We start from the raw sequence: 27554 nt of genomic DNA on the forward strand, positions 1-27554 counted from the left end.
GCAAGAGGAACACAATCACGGCTGATCTATCTTTCACTCTTAACCCCATTCTCCTCCCCATAACCTTTGATGCACTTCCTAAGTCAAGAACCGATCAATCTCGGCCTTAAAAAATACATTGTCTTGGCCTCCACAGCTGTCCGTGGCAATGACTTCCACAGATTCACTACCCTTGGCTAAAATTCCTCCTCATCTCCTGTTATTTTGAGGAAGGACTTTCTTGTTATTGAGGGAGTGCTAAGTAGGTTTGAGGTTAATTCCCGGGATGGCGGGACTGTCGTATGTTGAAACAATGGAGCGACTGAATCCAGCTTGTAGTCACTGGAATTTAGAAGGATGAGAGGGGATCTAATTGAAACATATAAGATTATTAAGGGATTGGACATGCTGGAGGCAGAAAACATGTTCCCAATGAACCAGGGGCGAGGTCAAGGGATATGGGGAGAGGGCAGGAACGGGGTACTGATTGTGGATGATCAACCATGATCACATTGACTGGCGGTGCTGACTCGAAGGGCCGAATGGCCTCCTCCTGCACCTATTGTCTATCTCATACACCTACATTCCTTTCTTCAGAATTCACAACTCTTCAATCAATCAGACTTCCCGAATATTGATTGGGATAGCCAAAGTGACAAGGGCCCTGAGGGTGCAGAGTTCCTAAGGGTCATCCAGGAGGGCTTTTTGAGCCAATATGTTGAAAGTCCAACAAGGGAGGGGGCGGTATTGGACTTAATCTTGGGAAATGAGGCCGGACAGGTGGCTGAAGTGTCAGTGGCAGAGCATTTTGGTGACAGTGATCACAATTCAGTGATATTTAAGGTGGTAATGGAAAAGGATAAAGAGGGACCAGAGGAAAGAGGAAAATTTCTAAATTGTGGCAAGGCCGATTTTAATCTGATAAGGCAGAAGTTGGCCCTGGTGGACTGGGATCAGCTTCTCGTGGGGAGGACCGCATCAGAACAGTGGTAGTCATTCAAAGGAATAATTGAAAAAGTACAGAGGAAGCATGTTCCCCTAAAGTTTAAGGGTGGGACAAACAAGTCCAAAGAACCTTGGATGTCGAACGATATAGTAGGATTGATTCGAAAAAAAAGGGGGGCTTTTGGAAGGCATAAAGAACTTAAGGCACAGACATCATTAGAGGAATACAGAAGGTGTAGGGCGGTTCTTAAAAAATAAATTAGGAGAACAAAAAGGGGCCATGAGATAGCACTAGCGGGCAAAATAAAAGAAAATCCCAAAGTGTTCTATAAGTATATCAAGGGTAAGAGGATAACGAGGGAAAGAGTGGGGCCCATCAGGGACCATAGTGGAAAGCTGTGTGTGGAGCCAGAGGATGTAGGAGATGTTTTAAATGAATTTTTTGCATCTGTTTTTACGAGGGAGGAGGGCGATGCGGACTTAGAAATGGAGCAGGAGGGTTGTGATGTTCTTGAGCATATTGCTATTGACAGGGAGGCGGTGCTGGAGGCTCTGGCAGGCTTAAAAGTGGATAAGTCTCCGGGCCCTGACGAGATGTATCCCAGGATGCTGAGAGAGGCAAGGGAGGAGATTGCGGGGGCTCTGGCACAAATTTTCAGAGCCTCTCTTGCAACAGGGGATGTACCGGAGGACTGGAGGATAGCTAATGTGGTGCCATTATTTAAAAAGGTCAGTAGGGATAAACCTGGGAACTACAGGCCGGTGAGTCTGACATCGGTGGAGGGGAAGCTGCTAGAAAAGATTCTGAGGGACAGAATCAGTCTTCACTTGGAGGATCGAGGGTTAATTAAGGATAGTCAACATGGCTTTGTTAATGGAAGGTCGTATCTGACTAACTTGATTGAATTTTTTGAAGGGGTGACCAAGGAGGTAGATGGGGGTAGTGCAGTGGATGTGGTATACATGGATTTCAGTAAGGCTTTTGATAAGGTCCCACACAGGAGACTAGTCAAGAAGGTAAGAGCCCATGGGATCCAGTGCACCTTGGCAAAATGGATAAAAAACTGGCTTAGTGACAGAAGGCAGAGGGTGATGGTAGAAGGGTGCTTCTGTGACTGTGTTGGGTCCCTTACTGTTTGTAATCTACATTAATGATCTGGATGTCAACGTACAGGGCATGATCAGCAAGTTTGTAGATGACACAAAGGTAGGGGGGGTGGTGAATAGCGAGGAAGGGATCTGCAAGCTGCAGGAAGATATAGATGAGATGGTCAGATGGGCGGAGCAGTGGCAGATGGAATTTAATCCTGAAAAGTACGAGGTGATGCACTTTGGCAGAAATAACTTGGAGAGGGAGTACACCATGAATGGAAGGACCCTAGGGAAGACAGGGGTACAGAGGGACCTTGGAGTACAGGTACACAAGTCCTTGAAGGCAGCAGGACAGGTTGACAGCGTGGTCAAAAAGGCATATGGGTTACTGGCCTTCATTAGCCGGGGCATCGAATATAAAAGTAGGGGGGTAATGATGGAATTATACAGAACACTGGTGAGGCCACAGCTGGAGTATTGTGTACAGTTCTGGTCACCACATTATAGAAAGGATGTGATAGCTTTGGAGAGGGTGCAGAGGAGATTCACCAGGATGCTGCCAGGGATGAAGGGCCTCGGCTATGAGGAGAGACTGAGCAGACTGGGGTTGTTTTCCCTGGAGCAGAGAAGGCTGAGAGGGGACATGATCGAGGTGTACAAGATCATGAGGGGCATAGATAAAGTAGATGGCGGGGAACTTCTTCCACTGGTGGAAGGTTCAACAACGAGGGGATATAGATACAGGGTAAGGGGAGGGAGGTTTCGGGGGGATGTGAGAAATAACTTTTTCACCCAGAGGGTGGTTGGAGTCTGGAACTCACTGCCTGGGGTGGTGGTGGAGGCGGGAACATTCACAACGTTTAAGAGGCATTTGGATGGGCACTTGAAATGCTACAACATTCAGGGCTACGGTCCAAATGCGGGAAAATGGGATTAAAATTAGACTGTGTTTGGTAACGGGCGGCGCGGACACGATGGGCCGAAGGGCCTCTTTCTGTGCTGTAGGACTCTATGACTATAATCCGACTAAGCCATGTGGGTGGCATGGTGGTGCAACGGTAGAGTTGCTGCTTTACAGTGCCAGAGATGCGGGTTCCATCCCAACTACTGGTGCTGTCTGTACGGAGTTTGTACGTTCTCCCCGTGACCATGTTGGTTTTCTCCGAGATCTCGGTTTCATACGGTCATAAGGGATAGTAGAATTAGACCATTCGGCCCATCACGTCCACTCCACTATTCAATCATGGCTGATCTATCTCTCCCTCCTAACCCCATTCTCCTGCCTTCTCCCCATAACCTCTGACACCTGTATTTATCTATCTAAATATCCATTGACTTGGCCTCCACAGCCTTCTGTGGCAAAGAATTCCACAGATTCACCACCCTCTGACTAAATAAATTTCTCCTCATCTCCTTCCTAAAAGAACGTCCTTTAATTCTGAGGCTGTGAACTCTGGTCCTAGACTCTCCCACTAGTGGAAACATCCTCTCCACCTCCACTCTATCCAAGCCTTCACTATTCTGTATGTTTCAATGAGGTCCGTCCCCCCCCCCCCCCCTTATTTTAAACTCCAGCGAGTACAGGCCCAGTGCCGATAAACGTTCATCATCGATCCAGCAGACCGTGACAATCCAAGTGCACGTGTTTGGCTAAAATGGTCACCAAGTGCACACTTGACCTCGCGAGGCCACATCAGTTACAACGGACGCAGATGAGGTTAGCGGAGGTGCATGTGAACCTCTGTCCCACCTGTGTGCGTTTCCTCCCACACTCCAAAGATGTACAAGTTTGCAGGTTAATTGACTTGGGTTTATATACTTGGCATAAGTGTAAATTGTCCCTAGTGTGTGTAGGACAGTGTCAATGTGCAGGGATCGCTGGTCGGCACTGACCCGGTGGGCCGAAGGGCGTTTCCACACTGTACCTCTAAAACTAAAAGCTAAAACTAAATTCTGTTTCACATCGTCCGTTCTAATCTCTGGTATTTATTCTGATCATCTATCTGCCTATCAATGTGTGTAACAGCCACTTCTCCCAGTCCTCTGGCTTCCTTTGCTGCTTCCGCTGGCCAATTTATATATTTATTTTCCTTGCATTTGGATTGCCAGCTCCTTGTGAACTGTTATGACTGTACAGCAAATGCAATTCCTTGTATGTTGCAAAACATACTTGGCTAATGAAGTATGATTGTGATTGATGAGACAGTCTGAGAGATTCCAGCGAGGTTTGGATGAAGAATCAGGCCAGGGTGAGCATCGGTCTATGTTTTTATTCAGTACACTTAAATCATACAAAATGGAAATAGAAACCATTCATCAAAACCCAGCCTGTGCTGGACGGTAAAATAGAAATATCAGAGAGCGCACAGAACACATTGGGGCAGTGGAGCCACTGCTGCTCAAGGCAGCCATTTGCTTCAGTATCCCTCCACACAAATAAACTCACGCTGGGAATGAGGCACAGAACTGTTCACAGTGTGCAGCGTTGCCCGGTTCCTCCTTTGCTGTGAAGCTGGGAGTCTAGGGTTGCCAACTGTCCCGTATTAGCTGGGACAACACGTATTTTGGGCTAAATTGGTTTGTCCCGCACTGGACCGCCCTTGTCCCGTATTAGGCCTGGACGCTGTAGGCCCGACGTTTTAGCTCTGGACAGTGTAGGCCCGGAGGCCCGGGCGCTGCCTAACGGAGGATGAGTAGCAACCCACCTCCCGGCCCGGGCGGCCACCATTGATGGAGCGGGAGCACGTGGCCGCTGGTTGGGTGAGGTCACATGGGGCCCCGGGGAGGTGTGACGTCACTTTGTCCCGTATTTGGGAGTGAGACAGTTGGCAACCCCTAGCTGGGACCATCTCCACATTCTCTCTCTCTCTCACTGTACAAGGATCCAGTCTGTACATTAAATTCCCACTCCCAGACTCTGCGATGTGCCTGTGGATAATCCTGGGCCATTCCTGCATCGGGCCCATACTGTCCCATATCCAGCACCACCGGCAGGCAGCTGGAGGCTTGCCTGGTGCTGTTGGTGACACACTTGTCAGTGACGTGGTCTCACCAACACTAAGCCGGCAGCAGTCTGGGTTATAAACCTCAGCAAAGAAACACTTATTTATAAATACAGGAAGGAACTGCAGATGCTGGTTTACACTGAAGATAAACGCAAAATGCAGGTGTAACTCAGCGGGACGGGCAGCATCTCTGGATAGAAGGAATGGGTGACGTTTTGGGTTGAGACCCTTCTTTAGACTGAGAGTCAGGGAAGAGGGAGACACAGAGATAAGGAAGGGTAAGGTGTGAAAAAACGAGACATAAAGGGGATGCTGCTAAAGGAAAATGGAGATTAGATCATTGTTAGATATGGGGAAGCTGACAACGAAGCATATAAAGATAAAAGATAATCAGGAGGACAGTCTGACTGGTCGCTGAACTAGGATGGGGGAGTGATGGAGAGAGAGAGGGACATTACAAAGGCGGTCACGGTGGTGCAGCGGTAGAGTTGCTGCCTTACAGCGAATGCAGCGCCGGAGACCCGGGTTTCATCCCCACTACGGGTGCTGTCTGTACGGAGTTTGTACGTTCTCCCCGTGACCTGCGTGGGTTTTCTCTGAGATCTTCGGTTTCCTCCCACACTCCAAAGACGTACAGGTCTGTAGGGTAATTGGCTTGGTAAATGTAAAGATTGTCCCTAGTGGGTGTAGGATAGTGTTAATATGCAGGGATCGCTGGTCGGTGCTGACTGGGTGGGCCGAAGGGCCTGTTTCCGCGCTGTATCTCTAAACTGAACTAAACCTTTAAAAAAGTAGTTGAGAAGATGAAGCTGGAACATGGGAACAGTGCAGCCTCTCCCCACCACTGCATGCAGAGCCACCCCATCACCCTCTGCGGCTCCACACCCTTCAGTACGGTGGGCATTCCACTGCCACGGACAGCTCTATGACCACAAGACCCACTCTTCTATGAGGATACGTCTACCAGGGGCTGCATGCACATTTCCACAAACTAAACCCCAGCTACATAGGGGTGAGTAAGGCATGTATCTTTGTACAAGAATTTACAGACTATGTAAGGAGTGGCCTTTCTGATCTATTTTGGCATTTGTAAAGGTGAAGTGTCTCGGCCTTGCCCCTGAGGATCTGGTTGGGCTTTCATCGTTTCAGATCAGACAGCATCTCCCAGACAACACTGGTTTCTATTTTATGGGGTTTTCAGTTTCCTCGTTACTTCACTGATTATAACTGGAGGTGATCACAGAGCTGATTACAATACCATGCATGTTAAAGAGAGTTGTGGATGTAGTCCAGTCCATCGTACAAACACAGTCTCCCACTTTTTCTTTTTTTTTCCTTTTATCTCAATGGTGTCAGACTAAGAATAAAGGGGAGGCCATTTAAAACTGAGGTGAGAAGAAAAAAATGTCACCCAGAGAGTTGTGAATTTGTGGACTTCTCTGCCACAGAGGGCAGTGGAGGCCGATTCACTGGATGAATTTAAAAGAGAGTTAGATAGAGCTCTTGGGGCTAGTGGAATCAAGGGATATGGGGAGAAGGCAGGCACGGGTTACTGATTGTGGATGATCAGCCATGATCACAATGAATGGCAGTGCGTACAGGCTGGAAGGGCCAAATTGGTGCACTATTTTTGATGTTTCTATGCACTGTGGTTTAAATCACCTTTGATATTTTGATCCAACAATGTATGGGCCTTTTTGTTCAAAGTACGCAGCAGTTGACCATATATCTGAGCCAGAGTACATGCCTGGACCATCCTGTAGTGGACAATGGATAACCAGAAGACCAGGCTTGGCCTGTACACCTCCCTTGACCAAGGAACCTGGACATGTGTCCAGAATTATGTTCATGTCATAGGAGCAGAATTAGGCCATTCGGCCCATTGAGTCTACTCCACCATTCAATCGTGGCTGATCTATCTTTACTCAGGAGACACACATTACCAGATCAAAAGATCAATAACAATGCTGGTATTCAACGATCAGGATGAAACCTGTGTCTCTAGCGCTGTGAGGCAGCAACTCTGCCACTGTGCCTCCGTGCCATCGTTCTTGTGCAAATGCCTTTTAAACATCGTCTTCCTCCGGTAGCTCCCTCCAAATAACCACCACCCTGTGTGAAAAACATGTTCCACAGATATCTCCTTTAAATCTTCTCCTCTCACCTTGAACCAGTGCTGTCTAGTTCTAGACTCTCCTAGTCTGGGACTGACTATCCACCCTATCTCTGCCCCTCCATTTTATAAACCTCTACAAGGTCACCCCTCCGCTTTCTGCATTCCAGTGAGAATAAACGCAGACTATCCAATCTCTCCTGATAACTCCAGCTCTCCATTTCAGGCAACATCTCGGTGATTCTCTCCTGCACTCTCTCTGTTGCTGCCACATCTTTCCCGAGGTGGGCCGCCCAGAACTGTACACAACACTCCAAATGCCATCTATCCCGTCAGCAGAAGGTACAGAAGCTTGAAAGCACGCACCACCAGACTCAGGAACAGCTTCTCCCCCTCTGTTATCAGGCTTCTGAACGGCCCTTCCATAAGCTAGGGTACTGTCCGATTCACCTCTACCCCATTGTGGGCATTGGACTTTGTCTGTGGAACTGATGCGCTACAATGCTGAGAACTATATTCTGCACTCTGTATCTTCCCCTTTGCTCTACCTGTTGTACTGGAGTTTGTATTTATGTATAATATTATCTGATTTGATTGGATAGCATGCAAAACAAAGCTTTTCTCTGTACCTCGGTACACGTGACAATAATAATGTAAACCTAACCAATGTTCTGCAACATGTCCTAATTCTCAGTCAGTGCCATGGTCTAGGATGGCAATCATTCCGAATGCCCTTGTCACCAGCCTGTCTATCTGTGTAACCACCTTCAAGGAACGATTAGGTTTATTATTGTTGTGTGTACCGAGGTACTGTAAAATGCTTTGTTTTGTGTTTGTTTCACTTCTCCGTGGATTGTCACCTTGTGGTGGTGGAGAAGCTCGTGTGGTCCTGAGATCCTGAGAGCGATGCCGTCTGGAGCTACGCTCCTGGTAGGGTCACCCATGGCGGTAAGGTCGAGGGGGAGGTCCCTGACAAAGAGCAATCCAACCAAGACCTCAACGGTGGAACAGGCGGAGGATGACGGCTGACTTTAGTGGAGCGTCACAACGGCTGGGAAGGCGGATGGATGAAGGCTGCAGCAGAAAAGGGTCCCCGGTCGTCTTGGACTCCACGCCACTGGATCCTGACCCAGATCTGTCAAGGACCGTGTGGTGGCTGTCTGTGCACCAGTCTCCCCACGTTAAACAAAGTCACGCACAGGCGTCCGACCCTTTGGAGAGGACAGTCACACTCGCTTCCAGTGACCGCCGATGATTTGTGTTCCAATCAGATTAGATAATACTATACATTTGTATTTGTCTCTGTTCAGCAACATTCCCCAGATTTCTGCCATTCACTTTACCAAAGGATCAGGATTTCATCGTCTTAAAAGTTATATTTTCAGGAATGCATTTCTGATAATACCAGGAACACAGTTAGTCTCATTCAATTTGGACATGATAGGAATATTAATAATGCAGGAAGTGATTTTACAATAATTATGCACGACTTTAAAAACATTTGGACAGATATATGAACAAGGGTCTAGAGGGACATGGGCCAAATGCAGGCAAACGGGATGAGTACAGAATGCCAATTTGCTGCATGACTGGGGATTCTAACATCGTGATCACCAACATTCCTGCCAGCAAACATCACCCTTGAAGGGCTGGAATCTGTTATCTAGGTCAGTGCTCCCTGTTGGGATGGCACTAACACTTGGATGAACATCTGCAACCATACATGCGGGCTACATTTAGAAACACTTTACCCCCAAGGTCCAATGCTACATTTCCGTTGCTAGAACTGACAGGCAGAGCAGGTGGACAGGTGGCTATAGGCAGAGCAGGTGTGCAGGTGGCTATAGGCAGATGTACAGGTGGCTTTAGGCAGAGCAGGTGTGCAGGTGGCTATAGGCAGAGCAGGTACAGGTGGCTATAGGTAGAGCAGGTGTACAGGTGGCTTTAGGTAGAGCAGTAGAGGTGGCTACAGGCAGAGCAGGTGTACAGGTGGCTTTAGACACAGCAGTAGAGGTGGCTTTAGGAAGAGCAGGTGTACAGGTGGCTATAGGCAGAGCAGGTGTACAGGTGGCTATAGGCAGAGCAGATGTACAGGTGGCTTTAGGCAGAGCAGGTGTACAGGTGGCTATAGGCAGAGCAGGTGTACAGGTGGCTATAGGCAGAGCAGTTGTACAGGTGGCTTTAGGTAGAGCAGATGTACAGGTGGCTTTAGGCAGAGCAGGTGTACAGGTGGCTTTAGGTAGAGCAGTTGTACAGGTGGCTTTAGGTAGAGCAGATGTACAGGTGGCTTTAGGCAGAGCAGGTGTACAGGTGGCTTTAGGTAGAGCTGATATACAGGTGGCTTTAGGTAGAGCAGGTGTACAGGTGGCTTTAGGTAGAGCAGATGTACAGGTGGCTTTAGGTAGAGCAGATGTACAGGTGGCTTTAGGTAGAGCTGATATACAGATGGCTTTAGGCAGAGCAGTTGTACAGGTGGCTTTAGGTAGAGCAGATGTACAGGTGGCTTTAGGTAGAGCTGATATACAGGTGGCTTTAGGCAGAGCAGATGCTTGTTTAAAACATTAGAATATTGAGAAAAAACAATTCAAACACAGCGAGGGGGGAACGTCACCAGCTATGGCTTGATACAGAGCTAGCTTTCTGGACATGGGACAATGTTGTATGGAGTTCATTAATGATGTTCTGGTTCAGGGGATAAAGTGACTGATGGGATGCAACAGTTTGACGTTGCAATGTGGGTGAATGAAGAACCAGAGGGCACAGGTTGAAAGTGAGTTTGGGAGTAACGAGGTCCTTCTGCAGTCGTATAGGGCCCTGGTGAGACCATATCTGGAGTATTGGATGCCGTTTTGGTCTCCTAATTTAAGAAAGGACGACCTTGCTATTGAGGCAGTGCAGCGTAGGTTCACAAGGCTAATTCCCGGGACTGTCATATGAGGAAAGATTGGAAAGACTGGGCTTGCATTCACTGGAGTTTAGAAGGATGAGAGGGGATCGTATAGAGACGTATAAAATTATAAAAGGACTGAACAAGCTAGATGCAGGAAAAATGTTCCCAATGTTGGGGGAGTCCAGAACCAGGGGCCACAGTCTAAGAGTAAAGGGGAGGCCATTTAAAACTGAGATGAGAAGAAACTTTTTCACCCAGAGAGTTGTGAATTTGTGGAATTCTCTGCCACAGAGGGCAGTGGAGGCAAATTCACTGGATTAATTTAAAAGAGAGTTAGATAGAGCTCCAGGGGCTAGTGGAATCAAGGGATATGGGGAGAAGGCAGGCACGGTTTACTGATTATGGATGATCAGCCATGATCACAATGAATGGCGGTGCTGGCTCGAAGGGCCAAATGGCCTCCTCCTATTGTCTATGTTACTATTACCCAAGGGGTAACCTGTTCACTCAGAGGCTGGTGGGGTATTCCCCTGCCCAGGAGAGGGGGGAAATGGGTGTGCATCCATGTGGGGCAAGGGGGAGATGGGTGTGCATCCATGTGGGGCAAAGGGGGGAGGGGGGGGGGTGGGGTGTATTCTAAGGTTAGTTACCGGAGAACTGGGTGTTGACACGGCTGGGTTGTAAGCTACCCGAGCAGAATATGAGGTGGTGTTCCTCCAGTGTGCGTGTGGGCCACTGGTGATGGAGGAGCCGAGGGTATCAGGATGCCTATTGTCTTATTCAAGGAGTGGTTTGGTGAAGCCATCCCTTCACCACACTTGTGGGAGCCAGCTATTTACACCCAATGCCCGGGCTCAGGGCACGATCAGACTCAAACCCACCTGACCCCCCCCCCCCCCTGACGAGGGTTGCCAACTGTCCCGTGTTAGCCGGGACATCCCGTATTTTGGGCTAAATTGGTTTGTCCCGTACGGGACCGCCCTTGTCCCGTATTAGGCCCGGGGGACACTGTAGGCCGGGGGCCGCTGTAGTCCCGGACAGTGTAGGCCCGGAGGCCGCTGTAGTCCTGGACACTGTAGCCTAGGGGCCACTGTAGTCCCGGACAGTGTAGGCCCGGACACTATAGGCCTCTGCCCCTTATTTGGGAGTGAGGAAGTTGGCAACCCTGACCCCTCGACCACAGGAATGGGCCAGAAAGATTAGCCGTCCATTTGTGGAGGCTAGGTCTAGGTTAATCATTGTCACGTGTACCGAGGTACAGTGAAAAGCTTTCTTATGCTTGCTATCCAAACTAATCAGATAATACCATAGAAAGATACACTCAAGTCAAACTCAATACACTGGGGTTGAGGGGCTGAGGGGAGAAGAAACCCAGGTGGGGTTTAGATATGGATCTGCCGTATAAATAAGGTTCCAAATGACAGCATTTACTTACAGGCAGAGTCAGTCTGTCAGCATTGAAGAGACACTTGGACAGGTGAATGGAAAGGTTTAGAGGAACAGGGGCAGGCAAATGGGACGAGCTTAGGTGAGGCATCTTGTTCAGCATGGAGGTGTTGTGCCAAAGGGCATGGAGGTGTTGTGCCAAAGGGCATGGAGGTGTTGTGCCAAAGGGCATGGAGGTGTTGTGCCAAAGGGCATGGAGGTGTTGTGCCAAAGGGCATGGAGGTGTTGTGCCAAAGGGCATGGAGGTGTTGTGCCAAAGGGCATGGAGGTGTTGTGCCAAAGGGCATGGAGTGTTGTGCCAAAGGGCATGGAGGTGTTGTGCCAAAGGGCATGGAGGTGTTGTGCCAAAGGGCATGGAGGTGTTGTGCCAAAGGGCATGGAGGTGTTGTGCCAAAGGGCATGGAGGTGTTGTGCCAAAGGGCATGGAGGTGTTGTGCCAAAGGGCATGGAGGTGTTGTGCCAAAGGGCATGGAGATGTTGTGCCAAAGGGCATGGAGGTGTTGTGCCAAAGGGCATGGAGGTGTTGTGCCAAAGGGCATGGAGGTGTTGTGCCAAAGGGCATGGAGGTGTTGTGCCAAAGGGCATGGAGGTGTTGTGCCAAAGGGCATGGAGGTGTTGTGCCAAAGGGCATGGAGGTGTTGTGCCAAAGGGCATGGAGGTGTTGTGCCAAAGGGCATGGAGGTGTTGTGCCAAAGGGCATGGAGGTGTTGTGCCAAAGGGCATGGAGGTGTTGTGCCAAAGGGCATGGAGGTGTTGTGCCAAAGGGCATGGAGGTGTTGTGCCAAAGGGCATGGAGGTGTTGTGCCAAAGGGCATGGAGGTGTTGTGCCAAAGGGCATGGAGGTGTTGTGCCAAAGGGCATGGAGGTGTTGTGCCAAAGGGCATGGAGGTGTTGTGCCAAAGGGCATGGAGGTGTTGTGCCAAAGGGCATGCTTCCCTTCTGTGTGACTATGGCAGAGGGTGGGGAAAGGAAGTAGCATTTTTTTAAATCCAGGAACTGAGCATTTCTCATGAATAAAACTGTTTGTTCATGAGAATTAACCAAGTTAATTCCCGGGATGGCAGGACTGACATATGATGAAAGAATGGGTCGACTGGGCTTGTATTCACTGGAATTTAGAAGGATGAGAGGGGATATAAAATTGTTAAAAGATTGGAGAAGCTAGATGCAGGAAGAATGTTCCTGATGTTGGGGGAGTCCAGAACCAGGGGTCACAGTTTAAGAATAAGGGGTAGGCCATTTAGGACTGAGATGAGGAAAAGCTTGTTCACCCAGAGAGTTGTGAATCTGGGGAATTCTCTGCCACAGAAGGCAGTGGAGACCAATTCACTGGATGCTTTCAAGAGAGAGTTAGATTTAGCTCTTAGGGCTAAAGGAATCAAGGGATATGGGGAGAAAGCAGGAATGGGGTGTTGATCTTGGATGATCAGCCTATTGATTGGTGGTGCTGGCTTGAAGGGCCGAACGGCCTGCTCCTGCACCTATTTTCGATGGTTCCATGTAAATGCTGCCTGACCTGCTAGGTTCCTGCAGCGCTGTGTGTTTTGCTCAGGACTCCAGCATCCACCGTTCCTTGTGTTGCCCTGGTTTGTCTTCAGCCAGCTGGTGATAAAGGTCCAGCCTGTGTAGAGCTTGGCTTTCCCTGGCCAACATTGGCAGCACCTCAACATGGACCTGCAGCACTGCCCGGGACAAATCCTCGCGCTCAGCTCATAACCGAAAAGCTGCTATCAAGCTGACTGACTGACTGTCCTCAGACTGAAAAGTGTTCCTTTGAAGATTAGAAAATAATAAAATAAAAATGTAAAAAAAGGCCCCGATTTAATACTGTTAGTGGCTACTTGGAACTACGACACGGCAACCTTTGTTGGGTGGGGGTGAGTGCAGCGTAGACTGGGCGCTCGTTACCAGATCACAGCGCGCACAGTATGGGCGCACACGGCACCACTCCTCAGCCTCACACGCGGATCTGGTAACCCACGTCATTCAGGCTCTTTTGTTCCGGGGCTTTCTTCTCTCCGGAAGATCTGCAAAGCAAACAAGGAACAAAAGAACGGGTCGAAGATAAGACACAGAAAGCTGGAGTAACTCAGCGGGACAAGGCAGCGTCTCTGGAGAGGAGGGGCTACATCTCTCCAGAGATGTTACCTAAATGTCCCGCTGAGTTACTCCAGCTTTCTGTGTCTATCTTCGGTTTTAAACAAGCATCTGCAGTTCCTTCTTACACAAAAATAATGGGTCGGCCGGGCTGAAGAATGGGTTGACTGGGCTTATGTTCACTGGAATTTAGACGGGTGAGAGGGGATCTTGTAGAAACATATAAGATTCTTAAGGGGTTGGACAGGCTAGCTGCAGGAAACATGTTCCCAATGTTGGTTGAGTTCAGAACAAGGGGCCACAGTTTAAGAATAAGGGGTAGGCCATTTAGGACTGAGATGAGGAAAACCTTTTTCAGTCAGAGTTGTAAATCTGTGGAATTCTCTGCCTCAGAAGGCAGTGGGGGCCAATTCTCTGAATGTATTCAAGAGAGAGCTAGATAGAGCTCTTAAAGATAGCGGATTCAGGGGGTATGGGGAGAAGGCAGGAACGGGGTACTGATTGGGAATGATCAGCCATGATCACATTGAATGGCGGTGCTGGCTCGAAGGGCCGAATGGCCTCCTCCTGCACCTATTGTCTGTAGACAGGATAAACGCAGTGGAAATGTCAAAGAACAGAGGGCATAGTTTGAAGGTCAGAGGGAACAGTTTAAAGGAGATTTGGAGAACAAGATTTTAAAAAATAATGGTGGATGCCCAGAGTTGTGAATCTGTGGAATTCTCTGCCTCAGAAGACAGTGGAGGCCAATTCACTGGAAGTATTCAAGAGAAAGATACAGCTCTTAGGGCTAACAGAATCAAGGGATATGGGGAAAAAGCAGGACCGGGGTACTGATTTTGGATGATCATATTGAATGGTGGTGCTGGTTCGAAGGGCTGAATGGCCTACTCCTGCACCTATTTTCTATGTTTGTCCACAATTGACAAAGCGATAGTGTGAACAGACTAAATACAACACAGCCGTTCACTGTCAGTCAGCTTGGAACATGAACAGTGCTTTTAGATGAGCAATACGTGCCGTATCATAAATTCATCTATCAACTATATGGGTGAGATGCTTTTAAGCTGGAAAGAGTGCAGAGAAGACTTAGGATAAAAAAAGACAGAAAGTGCTGGAATAACTCAACAGGTCAGGTAGCATCTGAGGAGAATGTGGATAAGTGATGTTTTGGGTCGGGACCCTTCTTGAGACTTCAGGTCCTGACATGAAACATCACCTATCCATGTTCTTCAGAGGTGCTGCCTGACCCGCTGAGTTACTCCAGCACCCTGTGCAACGTCACCTATCCGTGTTCTCCACAGATGCTGCCTGACCTGCTGAGTTACTCCAGCACTCTGTGCAACGTCACCTATCCATGTTCCCCACAGATGCTGCCTGACCCGCTGAGTTACTCCAGCAATCTGTGTCTTTTATATATCCTCCTAAATCTCTGCACTGTTTCCAGCTTAATGGCATCCTTCCAATTCTTAATGCATTTTTCCTTTATAGTTCATTGATTTATTGATGATACAACACTTCCTTGTTTCTAGATTGAGGAGGATGTTGCCAGGACACGAGGCCCTGAGCCATTGGGAGAGGTTAGGGAAGCCAGGGCTGTAACCCTCAGAGCGCAGGTGCTGAGGGGCAATCTTATGAAGGTATACAAGATCTAAGGGGTTTGGGTTCACGTTCATAAATGATAGGAGCGGAATTAGGCCATTCGGCCCTTCATCTACCTCCATTCAATCATGGCTGATCTATCTCTCCCTCCTAACCCCAATCCCCTGCCTACTCCCCATAACTCCTGACACCCGCACTAATTAAAAATCTGTCATTCTGTCTTCAAAATATCTACTGACATGGCCTCCACAGCCGTCTGTGCCAATGAACTGCACAGATTCACCACCCTCTGACCAAATAAATTCCTTCACATCCCCTTTCTAAAGGCACGTCCCTTTATTCTGAGACTCCAGCAAATGCGGAGGGTTAAACAACTGGGTTGTTTGAGCGTGAAGCTAAAGATTAGTTTGAAAGAGTGACTGGGTAATGAATGGCCACGTTGGCGTCTCCACTCTGGGAGAGCAGCCAGCATGTTTGTTAAAATCAATACCACGTCTGTCAGACAAACACAACAGGCTTGAACGCAGAGAATGAGGCAACCACAGTGTCTGATTGAAGGGGAGATCGGGGATGTCGGGGGGGGGGGGGGGGGGGCATGGCTTCTAATGATTCATAGAGTCATAGAATGTGGAAACAGGCCCTTCAGCCCAACTTTAGCCCACACTGGCCAACAATGTCCCAGCTATACTGGTCCCACCTGCCCATGTCCCTCTAAACCTGTCCTATCCATGTATCTGTCTAACTGTTTCTTAAATGTTGAGATAGTCCCAGCCTCAACTACCTCCTCTGGCAGCTTGTTCCATACACCCACCACCCTCTGTGTGAAAAGGTTAACATATAACATATATATAACATATAACAACTACAGCATGGAAACAGGCCTGTCCGGCCCTACCAGTCCACGCCGACCATTCTCCCTGACCTAGTCTCATCTACCTGCACTCAGACCATAACCCTCCAATCCCCTCCTATCCATATACCTATCCAATTTACTCTTAAATAATAAAATCGAGCCAGCCTCCACCACTTCCACCGGAAGCCCATTCCATACAGCCACAACCCTCTGAGTAAAGAAGTTCCCCCTCATGTTACCCCTAAACCTTTGTCCCTCAATTCTGAAGCTATGTCCCCTTGTTGGAGTCTTCCCCACTCTCAAAGAAAAGCCTACCCACGTCAACTCTGTCCGTCCCTCTCAAAATTTTAAAAACCTCTATCAAGTCCCCCCTCAACCTTCTACGCTCCAAAGAATAAAGACCCAACCTATTCAACCTCTCTCTGTAGCCTAAGTGCTGAAACCCAGGCAACATTCTAGTAAATCTCCTCTGTACCCTCTCCATTTTGTGGACATCCTTCCTATAATTTGGCGACCAGAACTGCACACCATACTCCAGATTCGGCCTCACCAATGCCCTGTACAATTTCAACATTACATCCCAACTTCTATACTCGATGCTCTGATTTATAAAGGCAAGCATACCAAACGCCTTCTTCACCACCCTATCCACATGAGATTCCACCTTCAGGGAACAATGCACAGTTATTCCCAGATCCCTCTGTTCTACTGCATTCCTCAATTCCCTACCATTTACCCTGTACGTCCTATTTTGATTTGTCCTACCAAAATGCAGCACCTCACACTTATCAGCATTAAACTCCATCTGCCATCTTTCAGCCCACCCTTCCAAAAGGCCCAAGTCTCTCTGTAGACTTTGAAAATCTACCTCACTATCAACTACTCCACCTATCTTAGTATCATCTGCATATTTACTAATCCAATTTGCCACACCATCATCCAGATCATTAATGTAAATGACAAACAACAGTGGACCCAACACAGATCCTTGGGGCACTCCACTAGACACTGGCCTCCAACCTGACATACAATTGTCAACCATTACCCTCTGGTATCTCCCATTCAGCCATTGTTGAATCCATCTTGCAACCTCACTATTAATACCCAACGATTTAACCTTCTTAATCAACCTTCCATGTGGAACCTTGTCAAATGCCTTACTGAAGTCCATATAGACAACATCCACAGCCTTGCCCTTATCAATTTCCCTGGTAACCTCTTCAAAAAATTCAAGAAGATTAGTCAAACATGACCTTCCAGGCACAAATCCATGTTGACTGTTTCTAATCAGGCCTTGATTATCCAAATAATTATATATATTGTCCCTAAGTATCTTTTCCATTAATTTTCCCACCACAGACGTCAAACTAATAGGTCTATAATTGCTAGGTTTACTTTTAGAACCTTTTTTAAACAAAGGCACAACATGCGCAATGCGCCAATCTTCCGGCACCATCCCTGTTTCTAATGACGTTTGAAATATTTCCGTCATAGCCCCTGCTATTTCTGCACTAACTTCCCTCAATGTCCTAGGGAATATCCTATCAGGACCTGGAGACTTATCCACTTTTATATTCTTCAAAAGTGTCCGTACCTCCTCTTCTTTAATCCTCCTAATTTCCATCACTACTCTACTTGTTTCGCTTACCTCACATAATTCAATATCCTTCTCCTCGGTAAATACCGAAGAAAAGAAATTGTTTAATATCTCCCCCGTTTCTTCCGGCTCAGCACATAGCTGTCCACTCTGACTCTCTAATGGACCAATTTTATCCCTCACTATCCTTTTGCTATTGACATATCTGTAGAACCCCTTGGGGTTTACTTTTACATTACTTGCCAAAGCAGCCTCATATCTTTTTTTCGCTTTTCTAATTTCCTTTTTAAGATTCCTTTTACATTCTTTATATTCCTCAAGAACCTCATTTACTCCCTGCCGCTTATATTTATTGTATATCTCCCTCTTTTTCCGAACCAAGTGTCCAATTTCCCTGGAAAACCACGGCTCTTTCAAATTATTATTCTTTCCTTTCCACCGAACAGGGACATAAAGACTCTGTACTCTCAAAATTTCACCTTTAAATACTCCTCAGATTCTTATCAAATCTTTCCCCTTCACCTTGAACCCATGTCCTCTGGTCCTCGATTCCCCTACTCTGGGCAAGAGACTCTATGCATCTACCCGATCTATTTCTCTCATGATTTTGTACACCTCTATAAGATCACCCCCCATCCTCCTGCGCTGCATAGAATAGAGACCAGCCTACTCAACCTCTCCCTAAAGCTCACACCCTCTAGTCCTGGCAACATCCTCGTAAATCTTCTCTGTGCCCTTTCCAGCTTGACAACATCTTTCCTAAAGCATGGTGCTTCTCTAACTTCAAGTAACCGTTGCATCCCCTCTCTCTCTCTCCATCCCTCCCCCACCCTAGTCGATGTACTAGTTTCACTCTCGTCCTGTTGCGTTTTATTGAATAGCTTGTTGTCACCGAGCCCACAGCCAACAATGGAAAATTACTTTTTTGCAGATCTTTCATTAATTGGTTCTGTATCTCTTGGATTCATGTTGGTGGGTTATGGAGTTCCACCTGGGCAAGTGTGAGGGGTTGCACTTTGGGGAGGTTGCATGCAAGGAGAAGGGAGAACTCTCAATAGCACTGATGTACAGAGGGATCCTGGAGTCCAAGTCCACAGCTCTTGATTTGTTAGTAAATGTTGCGATCAACACCAAAGTTGGAAAAGCTACAGACTGTGGTCAGTCACAGTGTACAGCAGGATATCGGTCAGATACAGAAATGGGTGGAGGAACAGCAGAAGGAACAAGTGTGAGGGGTTACACTTTGGGAGGTCAAATGCAAGGGAAGTTGATAGCATTGTCTGGTCTGAATCTGTGAGATTCTTTGCCACAGGAGGCTGTGGAGGCCAAGTCACAGATATTGATGGGCCGAATGGCCTAATTCTGCTGCTGCCACTTATGATGTTCGGATGATTTAGCAGTAATGTGTGGGAAGGAACTGCAGATGCTGGTTTACACCGGGATGCTGGCCCGCTGAGTTACTCCAGCTTTGTGTGTCTATTTAAAAGCACTGATGTACAGAGGGATCTCGGGGTCCAAGCCCATAACAACATAAGTAGATGGAGGGGTAAAGGTGGTGCCTGCTTTACTGGATGGGGCATTGAGTATAAGAGTCAGGAAGTGATGATGCAGCAACATAGCACTTTGGTCAGGCTGCATTTACACCATTGCGTGCAGTTCCGGTCGTCTCGTTCCTGGAAGGGTGTGGAGGCTTTGGAGAGGGTGCAGAGGAGGTTCACCAGAATGTCGGGATTAGAGGGCATCAGCTACAGGGAGAGGTTGGACAGACTTGGATTGTTTTCTCTGGACAGCAGAGGTTGCAGGAAGACCTGACAGAAGTGTACACCAATCAGCCAAAACATTATGCCCACCAGCCTAATATGCTGTTGATCCTCCGTGTGCAGCCCCATACACAGCAGGGTGCGATGCACTGTGTATTGTGACACATTCCTCCCGTGACCACCATTAACATTTTCTGTGACTTGTGCCACAGTCGACCTTCTGTCGGTTCGGACCAGACGGGATAGCCTTCGTTGCCCTCGCGCATCGATGAGCCTTGGGCGCCCAACACCCTGTCTGTCGCCGGTTTGTGGTTTGTCCCTCCTCGGACCACTGTCGGTCGGTACTCACCACTGCTGACCGGGAGCACCCCACAAGCCTTGCCGTTTCAGAGATGCTCTGACCCAGTCGTCTGGCCATAACAATTTGGCCCTTGTCAAAGTCGCTCAGGTCTTTACTCCTGCCCATTTCTCCTGCATCCAACACGTCAACTTCAGGAACTGACTGTTCACTTGCTGCCTAATATATCCCACCCCTTGACAGGTGCCATTGTAACAAGATAATCAATGTTATTCACTTTGCCTGTCAGTGGTCATAATGTTTTGGCTGATGGGTGTATGGTATGATGAGAGGCACAGAGAGGGTAGACAGTCAGAACCTTTACCAGGATGGAAATGCCAGACTAGTGGGTGAGTGAGGCAAAGTGTAGAGAGGTTGGAGTGGGCACGTGTTTTCTTCACCAGAGTGGCGAGTGGCTGGGGGTGGTGGTGTAGGCAGGTATGACAGGCACATGGATATGCAGGGAATGGATCATGTGCAGCAGTGCAGGCACTGTGGGCTGAAGGGCCAGTTCCCACGTTGCACTGTGCTATGCAGCAAAGAACTGCAGATGTTGGTTTACACCAAAGATAGACACAAGATGCTGGAGTAACTCAGCAGGACGGGCAGCAACTGCGGGGAGAAGGAGCGGGTGACGTTTGGGGCCGAGACCCTTGCGTACAATGCTGTGTTGTATTTCAGCGTGCCGTGAATGCAGGGACATCCCGTGCAGCAGCCTCCTACCGTCTCTCACTGCGGCTGTTCCTGCGATGTGGGCTGGACTGGCTGCGCTGGGGCGACGACGTGTCCTTCCTCCTCTCGCGGGTGGGCGAAGAGGGCACGGCCGCTCCCTTCACAACCTGCAGCGGGCATGGGGGCAGCAAACAGGTGGGCATTTGTACAGGTGAACTCCACACTGGAGCATGAGCCCCGAACCCCGTACCACTCCATCACCCCTCCTCCCCCTCCCCGCTCCCGTCAGCAGAAGGTGCAGAAGCTTGAAAGTGCGCACCACCAGACTCGGGAACAGCTTCTCCCCCTCTGTTATCAGGCTTCTGAACGGTCCTTCCATAAGCCAGGGTACTGTCCGATTCACCTCTACCCCATTGTGGACATTGGACTGTGTCTGTGGAACTGATGCGCTACAATGCTGAGAACTAGATTCTGCACTCTGTGTCTTCCCCTTTGCTCTACCTATTGGACTTGAGTTTGACTTGATTGCATTTATGTATGGTATTATCTGACCTGTTTGGACACGTGAAGGACGGCACGGTGGTGCAGCGGTAGAGTTGCTGCCTTACAGCACTTGCAGCGCTGGAGACCCGGGTTCCATCCCGACTACGGGCGTTTGTACGGGGTCTGTACGTTCTCCCCATGACCGCGTGGGTTTTCTCCGAGATCTTTGGTTTCCTCCCACACTCCAAAGACTTACATGTATGTAGGTTAATTGGCTTGGTGTATGTGTAAATTATTCCTGATGTGTGTAGGATAGTGTTAATGTGCGGGGATCGCTGGTCAGCGTGGACTTGGTGGGCCGAAGGGCCTGTTTCCGCGCTGCATCTCTAAACTAAACTAAACTTGACACTCATAAACCTTACCCCTCCAGCTGCTCATGTCACCAGTGGAAGAGCCCCTTGCTGGGGTTAACCTCCCCCGTCAGCCCACCGAGTCCATGCCCACCGAGTCCATGCCCACCGAGTCCATGCTAACCGAGTCAATGCCCACCGAGTCCATGCCCACCGAGTCCATGCCACCATCGATCACCCGCTCACACTAGTACTACGTTATCCCACTTTCTCACATTCTTTCCACTCCCTGCACACTAGGCCAATTTTCACAGGCAGGCTAACCTACAAACACGCACGTCTTTTGGATGTGGGAGTAGGAAACTGGAGCACCTGGAGGAAACCCACACGTTCACAAGAACGTGCAAACTCCACACAGACAGCAGCCGAGGACAGGATTGAACCTGGGTCTCTGGTGCCGTGAGGGAGTGGCTCTAAGGCTGTGCTGCCCTAAGTGCTGGAGTAATTCAGCAAGTCAGGCACCATCTCTGTCCAATACGGATAGACTGAAGAAGGGTTCTGACCTGAAACGTCGCCTAACCATGATCTCCCTGAACAATGTTCTCCCGGTGGCTCAGCACTTCAACTCCCCCTCCCACTCCCAGCCTGACCTTTCTGCCCTGGGCCTCCTCCATTGTCAGAGTGTGGCCCAGCGCAAATTGGAGGAACAGCACCTCATATTTCGCTCGGGCAGTTTACACCCCAGCGGTATGAACATTGACTTCTCTAACTTCAGATAGTCCCTACTTTCCCTCCCTATCCCCTCCCCTTCCCAGTTCTCCCACTAGTCTTCCTGTCTCCAACTACATCCTATCTTTTTACCGCCCCCTCCCCTGACATCAGTCTGAAGAAGGGTCTCGACCCGAAACGTCACCCATTCCTTCTCTCCAGAGATGCTGCCTGTCCAGCTGAGTTACTCCAGCATTTTGTGTCTACCTCCCTGAACAATACCCATGTAATGGGCATCTAGCTGCTGCAGCCAGGGTGAGGATTGGGGTGAGGATTGGGGTGGGGTGGGGATTGGGGTGGGGCGGTGGTGACTGGGTGGGGTACCCAGGGTGGGGCGGTGGGGATTGGGGTGGGGATTGGGGTGGGGCAGTGGGGATTGCGGTGGGGCGGTGGTGACTGGGTGGGGTACCCAGGTGGGGCAGTGGGGATTGGGCTGGGGCGATGGGGATTGGGGTGGGGTACCCAGGCTGGGGCAGTGGGGATTGGGTGGGGGTACCGGGAGTGGGGATACCCAGGGTGGGGCGGTGGTGACCGGTGTGCGGCGGTGGGCCTTGCCTTGAGCCTCATGTCACGGGCGTGTCTCTCCAGCTCCCTCCGCAGCTGTTCTGGGTTCAGGGTGGGGTACCCAGGCCGGGGCGTTGGGGTTGGGCTGGGGCGGTGGTGACTGGGTGGGGTTGGGCTGGGGCGGTGGTGACTGGGTGGGGTTGGGCTGGGGCGGTGGTGACTGGGTGGGGTTGGGCTGGGGCGGTGGTGACTGGGTGGGGTTGGGCTGGGGCGGTGGTGACTGGGTGGGGTTGGGCTGGGGCGGTGGTGACTGGGTGGGGTTGGGCTGGGGCGGTGGTGACTGGGTGGGGTTGGGCTGGGGCGGTGGTGACTGGGCGGGGTTAGGCTGGGGCGGTGGTGACTGGGGTGGGTTGGGCTGGGGCGGTGGTGACTGGGTGGGGCGGTGGTGACTGGGTGGGGCGGTGGTGACTGGGCGGGGTTAGGCTGGGGCTGGTGACTGGGGTGGGGTTGGGCTGGGGCGGTGGTGACTGGGGTGGGGTACCCAGGCTGGGGCAATGGGGATTGGGTGGGGGTACCCAGGCTGGGGCGGTGGTGACTGGGTGGGGTTGGGCTGGGGCGGTGGTGACTGGGCGGGGTTGGGCTGGGGCGGTGGTGACTGGGGTGGGGTACCCAGGCTGGGGCAGTGGGGATTGGGTGGGGGTACCGAGAGTGGGGGTACCCAGGCTGGGGCGGTGGTGACTGGGTGGGGCGGTGGTGACTGGGTGGGGCGGTGGTGACTGGGCGGGGTTAGGCTGGGGCTGGTGACTGGGGTGGGGTTGGGCTGGGGCGGTGGTGACTGGGGTGCGGCGGTGGGCCTTGCCTTGAGCCTCATGTCACGGGCATGTCTCTCCAGTTCCCTCCGCAGCTGTTCTGGGCTCAGCCGGTCCAGGTCCAGCACCGAGTGCTTCCACTCGATCTGCTCCACGCTGTGCGGGTCGTGCGACACGTACTGGCCGATCTTCACTTTCTTCAGCGTGTGCCAGCACCGGCGGTACGAGGCCTCGAACTCCAAAACCAGGTCCAGCAGGGTCCGGCACACCGGCGCCTTGAACATCAGCTCCTCCCGCCGGCTCATGCCCAGCGTGCCAAAGCGGCCGGCGTAATGGATGCCCAGCACGATGTGCCGGAAGCTGCTCCCTGAGAACTGGGTTTTGAAACTGATGGGAAATCTCTCCACCCCGGGCATACCGTTGGTGAGGTATCTGATCACACGCATGAAGGAAATACACACCACAGCTCACAGTGGACTGGTCCGTACACAGGCATCTGGCACGTGGGCCACACGATGGAGCTCTACAGAAGGGCTCTGGCATGTGTGTTGTAGAGCAGAGGGATCCAAGAGCACAAACACAGATGCTCCCTGGCTTACCGTTTCGACTTGCGACAGTTCGACTTTGCGACGGTGCAAACGGCAGCTCCCCATAGCAAGACGCAGCCCGCTTCCAGCCACGTGATCACGTGTAGTAGATGCATCTCGACTTACAATATTTTCAGTTTACAACGGGCTTCTCGGAAGGCAACGCCATCATAAGCTGAGGAGCACCTGTACACAATTCCCTGTAAGTGGCGTCACAGGGAAGTGGAAGTGGCTTTGCTACATTGGCCTTCATTGAGTACAGAAGGGCTCTGGGGAGAATTGTAGAGTAGAGGGATCTAGGAGTACAGGTACATAGCTCCCTGAAAGTGGTGTGACAGCTAGATAGGGTGGTGAAGGCAGCTTTTAGTGCATTGCCCTTCAGCAGTCAGGATAGAGTATAGAAGTTGGGAAGCTCCAGCTGCACAACACGTTGCGAGGCTGCAATTTTAATATTGTAGGCACACATGCTAGAGTAACTCAGCGGGACAGGCAGCAACTCTGAAGAGATGGAATGGGTGATGTTTCGGGTCGAGACCCTTCTTCAGACTGATGTCAGGGGAGGGGGCGGGACAGAAATAGAATGTAGTTGGAGACAGTAAGACTGGTGGGAGAACTGGGAAGGGGGAGGGGATGGAGAGAGAGGGAAAGCAGGGACTATCTGAAGTTAGAGAAGTTAATGTTCATACCGCTGGGGTGTAAACTGCCCAAACGAAATATGAGGTGCTGTTCCTCCAATTTGCGCTGGGCCTCACTCTGACAATGGAGGAGGCCCAGGACAGAAGGGTCAGATTGGGAATGGGAAGGGGAGTTGAAGTTCTGAGCCACCGGGAGATCAGGTTTAGACGGACTGAGCGGAGGCTCGGCGATCGTTTCGCTGAACACCTTCGTTTGCGGTGAGAGGGGAAGGATTTACTATGATTCATTCACAAAATGCTGGAGGAAGTCAGCAGGTCAGGCAGCATCTCGGGAGAGAAGGAATGGGTGACGTTTCGGGTCGAGACCCGTCTTCAGTGTGAAGAAGGGTCCCGACCCGAAACGTCACCCATTCCTTCTCTCCCGAGATGCTGCCTGACCTGCTGATTTACTCCAGCATTTTGTGAACAAATCGATTTGTACCAGCATCTGCAGTTATTTTCTTATAGGATTTACTATGAACCCGAGGGACAACGTTTTCACTCAGTGGGTGGTGGGTGAATGGAACGAGCTGCTAGAGGAGATAATTGACGCAAGTACTATAACACCATTTTAAAATAAAAGTGCTGGAGCAACAGAGGTCAATGCTGCCAGACCCGCTGAGTTACTCCAGCACTCTGTGAAACGTCACCTATCCGTGTTCTCCACAGATGCTGCCTGACCCGCTGAGTTACTCCAGCACTCTGTGAAACGTCACCTATCCGTGTTCTCCACAGATGCTGCCTGACCCGCTGAGTTACTCCAGCACTCTGTGAAACGTCACCTATCCATGTTCTCCACAGATGCTGCCTGACCCGCTGAGTTACTCCAGCATTCTGTGATTTACTCTAGTATATTGCAGCAGGAGTGGAGGGGACGTGGCAAGCTGGAAGTGAAAGGTTACTGGGGTGGAGGAGAATGTGGGACTGAGCTGGCTGGCAGCAGTGAGGAGCGGGCTGGCGGGAGTGAGGGGCGGGCTGGCGGGAGTGAGGCGTGGGCTGGCGGGAGTGAGGCGTGGGCTGGCGGGAGTGAGGGGCGGGCTGGCGGGAGTGAGGCGTGGGCTGGCGGGAGTGAGGCGTGGGCTGGCGGGAGTGAGGCGTGGGCTGGCGGGAGTGAGGGGCGGGCTGGCGGGAGTGAGGCGTGGGCTGGCGGGAGTGAGGCGTGGGCTGGCGGGAGTGAGGCGTGGGCTGGCGGGCGGGAGTGAGGCGTGGGCTGGCGGGCGGGAGTGAGGCGTGGGCTGGGGGGAGTGAGGCGTGGGCTGGCGGGAGTGAGGCGTGGGCTGGCGGGCGGGAGTGAGGCGTGGGCTGGCGGGCGGGAGTGAGGCATGGGCTGGGGGGAGTGAGGCGTGGGCTGGCGGGAGTGAGGGGCGGGCTGGCGGGAGTGAGGCGTGGGCTGGCGGGAGCGAGGCGTGGGCTGGCGGGAGTGAGGCGTGGGCTGGCGGGCGGGAGTGAGGCGTGGGCTGGCGGGAGTGAGGCGTGGGCTGCCGGGCGGGAGTGAGGCGTGGGCTGCCGGGCGGGAGTGAGGCGTAGGCTGGCGGGAGTGAGGCGTGGGCTGGCGGGAGTGAGGCGTGGGCTGGCGGGAGGGAGTGAGGCGTGGGCTGGCGGGAGTGAGGCGTGGGCTGCCGGGCGGGAGTGAGGCGTGGGCTGGTGGGAGTGAGGCGTGGGCTGGCGGGAGTGAGGCATGGGCTGGGGGGAGTGAGGCGTGGGCTGGCGGGAGTGAGGCGTGGGCTGGCGGGCGGGAGTGAGGCGTGGGCTGGCGGGAGTGAGGCGTGGGCTGGCGGGCGGGAGTGAGGGGTGGGCTGGCGGGCGGGAGTGAGGCGTGGGCTGCCGGGCGGGAGTGAGGCGTGGGCTGGCGGGAGTGAGGCGTGGGCTGGCGGGAGTGAGGCGTGGGCTGGCGGGCGGGAGTGAGGCGTGGGCTGGCGGGCGGGAGTGAGGCGTGGGCTGGCGGGCGGGAGTGAGGCGTGGGCTGGCGGGAGTGAGGCGTGGGCTGGCGGGCGGGCGGACTGATCTACTCCTGGCTGGTGTGTTTATGAGCATGGGATCGTTGCTCCCGGGAGAGACTGCATGGACAGCCAGTTCCCGTACACATCGGCACAGTGGTCCATGAATGGGAAAGGATACATCCCCAGGATCACAGCCTCCAAGCACTTTATTGGCAGAGATTCTCGAATCATTTCTCGAGCAAGATCCATCAGGCTGTAAAACAGGAAACAAAAGCTGCAGAATTTAATATTTTCATAAGTTCTAGCAGAACCAGGCCATTCAGTTCATCGTCTACTCCGCCATTCAATCATGACTGATCCATCTCTCCCTCTCAACCCCATTCTCCTGCCTTCTCCCCACAACCCCAGACACCCGTACTAATCAAGAATCTGTCAATCTGTGCCTTAGAAATATCCATTGACTTGACCTTCACAGCCGTCTGTGGCAATGAATTGCACAGATTCACCACCCTCTGGCTGAAGAAATGACTTCTCATCTCCTTTGTAAAGGTACAACCTTTTGTTCTGTGGCTGTGGCCTCTGCTCCTAAAGTTTCCCACTAATGAGAGTTGTCCAGAAGATGAGCCCATTGTCACTCTGGCTGCAACATCTCTGTCCCGGCTTGCTGGTCCACAGGGCTGAGTTTATGTCTCTATAACTCAGGGTAGCAATGGTTTAGTGGGATATGGGCTAAGCTCGGGCAAATGGAACTCGCCCAGAATGCCAACTTGGTCAGCATGGACAGAATGAGCTGAAGGGCCTATTTCCTTGCTACATAACATTTATATTTGAAGAGGAAGGTACTGCCGTTTGACTGCAGTATTCCAGTTTTCAGAAATATATTTATGGGTTAAATTTAAATTGTTTTGAATGTATTAAAACATAATAAAAGTTGAGTTAGTTTCATTTACTGTTGAAGTCAGGAAGAGGGGCTGGTACATTAGTGCAGCTGGTGGAGCTGCTGCCTCACAGCGCCAGAGATCGGTCTGATCCTGACCTCGGGTGCTGTCTG

The 27554-nt window shown here is 51.0% G+C and overlaps 1 protein-coding gene across 4 annotated transcripts in view; it reads right to left on the minus strand.

Annotated features, from left to right (window-relative positions):
* LOC144597513 (tubulinyl-Tyr carboxypeptidase 1-like) overlaps nucleotides 1-27554 on the minus strand; it is a 43302-nt gene that overhangs the window by 949 nt on the left and 14799 nt on the right. Inside the window, exons 4-7 of one of the 4 annotated variants that reach the window (XM_078406993.1) lie at nucleotides 26682-26756; nucleotides 23353-23734; nucleotides 20440-20555; nucleotides 4113-5660 (exon numbers count right to left, since the gene is read on the minus strand). In XM_078406993.1, coding sequence (XP_078263119.1) covers nucleotides 5441-5660; nucleotides 20440-20555; nucleotides 23353-23734; nucleotides 26682-26756 — 793 coding nt within the window. In that variant the 3' untranslated portion in view covers nucleotides 4113-5440. Of the gene's footprint in view, nucleotides 1-4112; nucleotides 5661-12296; nucleotides 13498-20377; nucleotides 20556-23352; nucleotides 23735-26681; nucleotides 26757-27554 lie in introns of those variants that run through there. The other 3 variants (XR_013547755.1, XM_078406996.1, XM_078406995.1) reach the window with 3 other exon arrangements.

Source organism: Rhinoraja longicauda, chromosome 10 (genome assembly GCF_053455715.1).
Source record: "Rhinoraja longicauda isolate Sanriku21f chromosome 10, sRhiLon1.1, whole genome shotgun sequence".
Taxonomy (NCBI): Eukaryota; Metazoa; Chordata; class Chondrichthyes; order Rajiformes; family Arhynchobatidae; genus Rhinoraja; species Rhinoraja longicauda.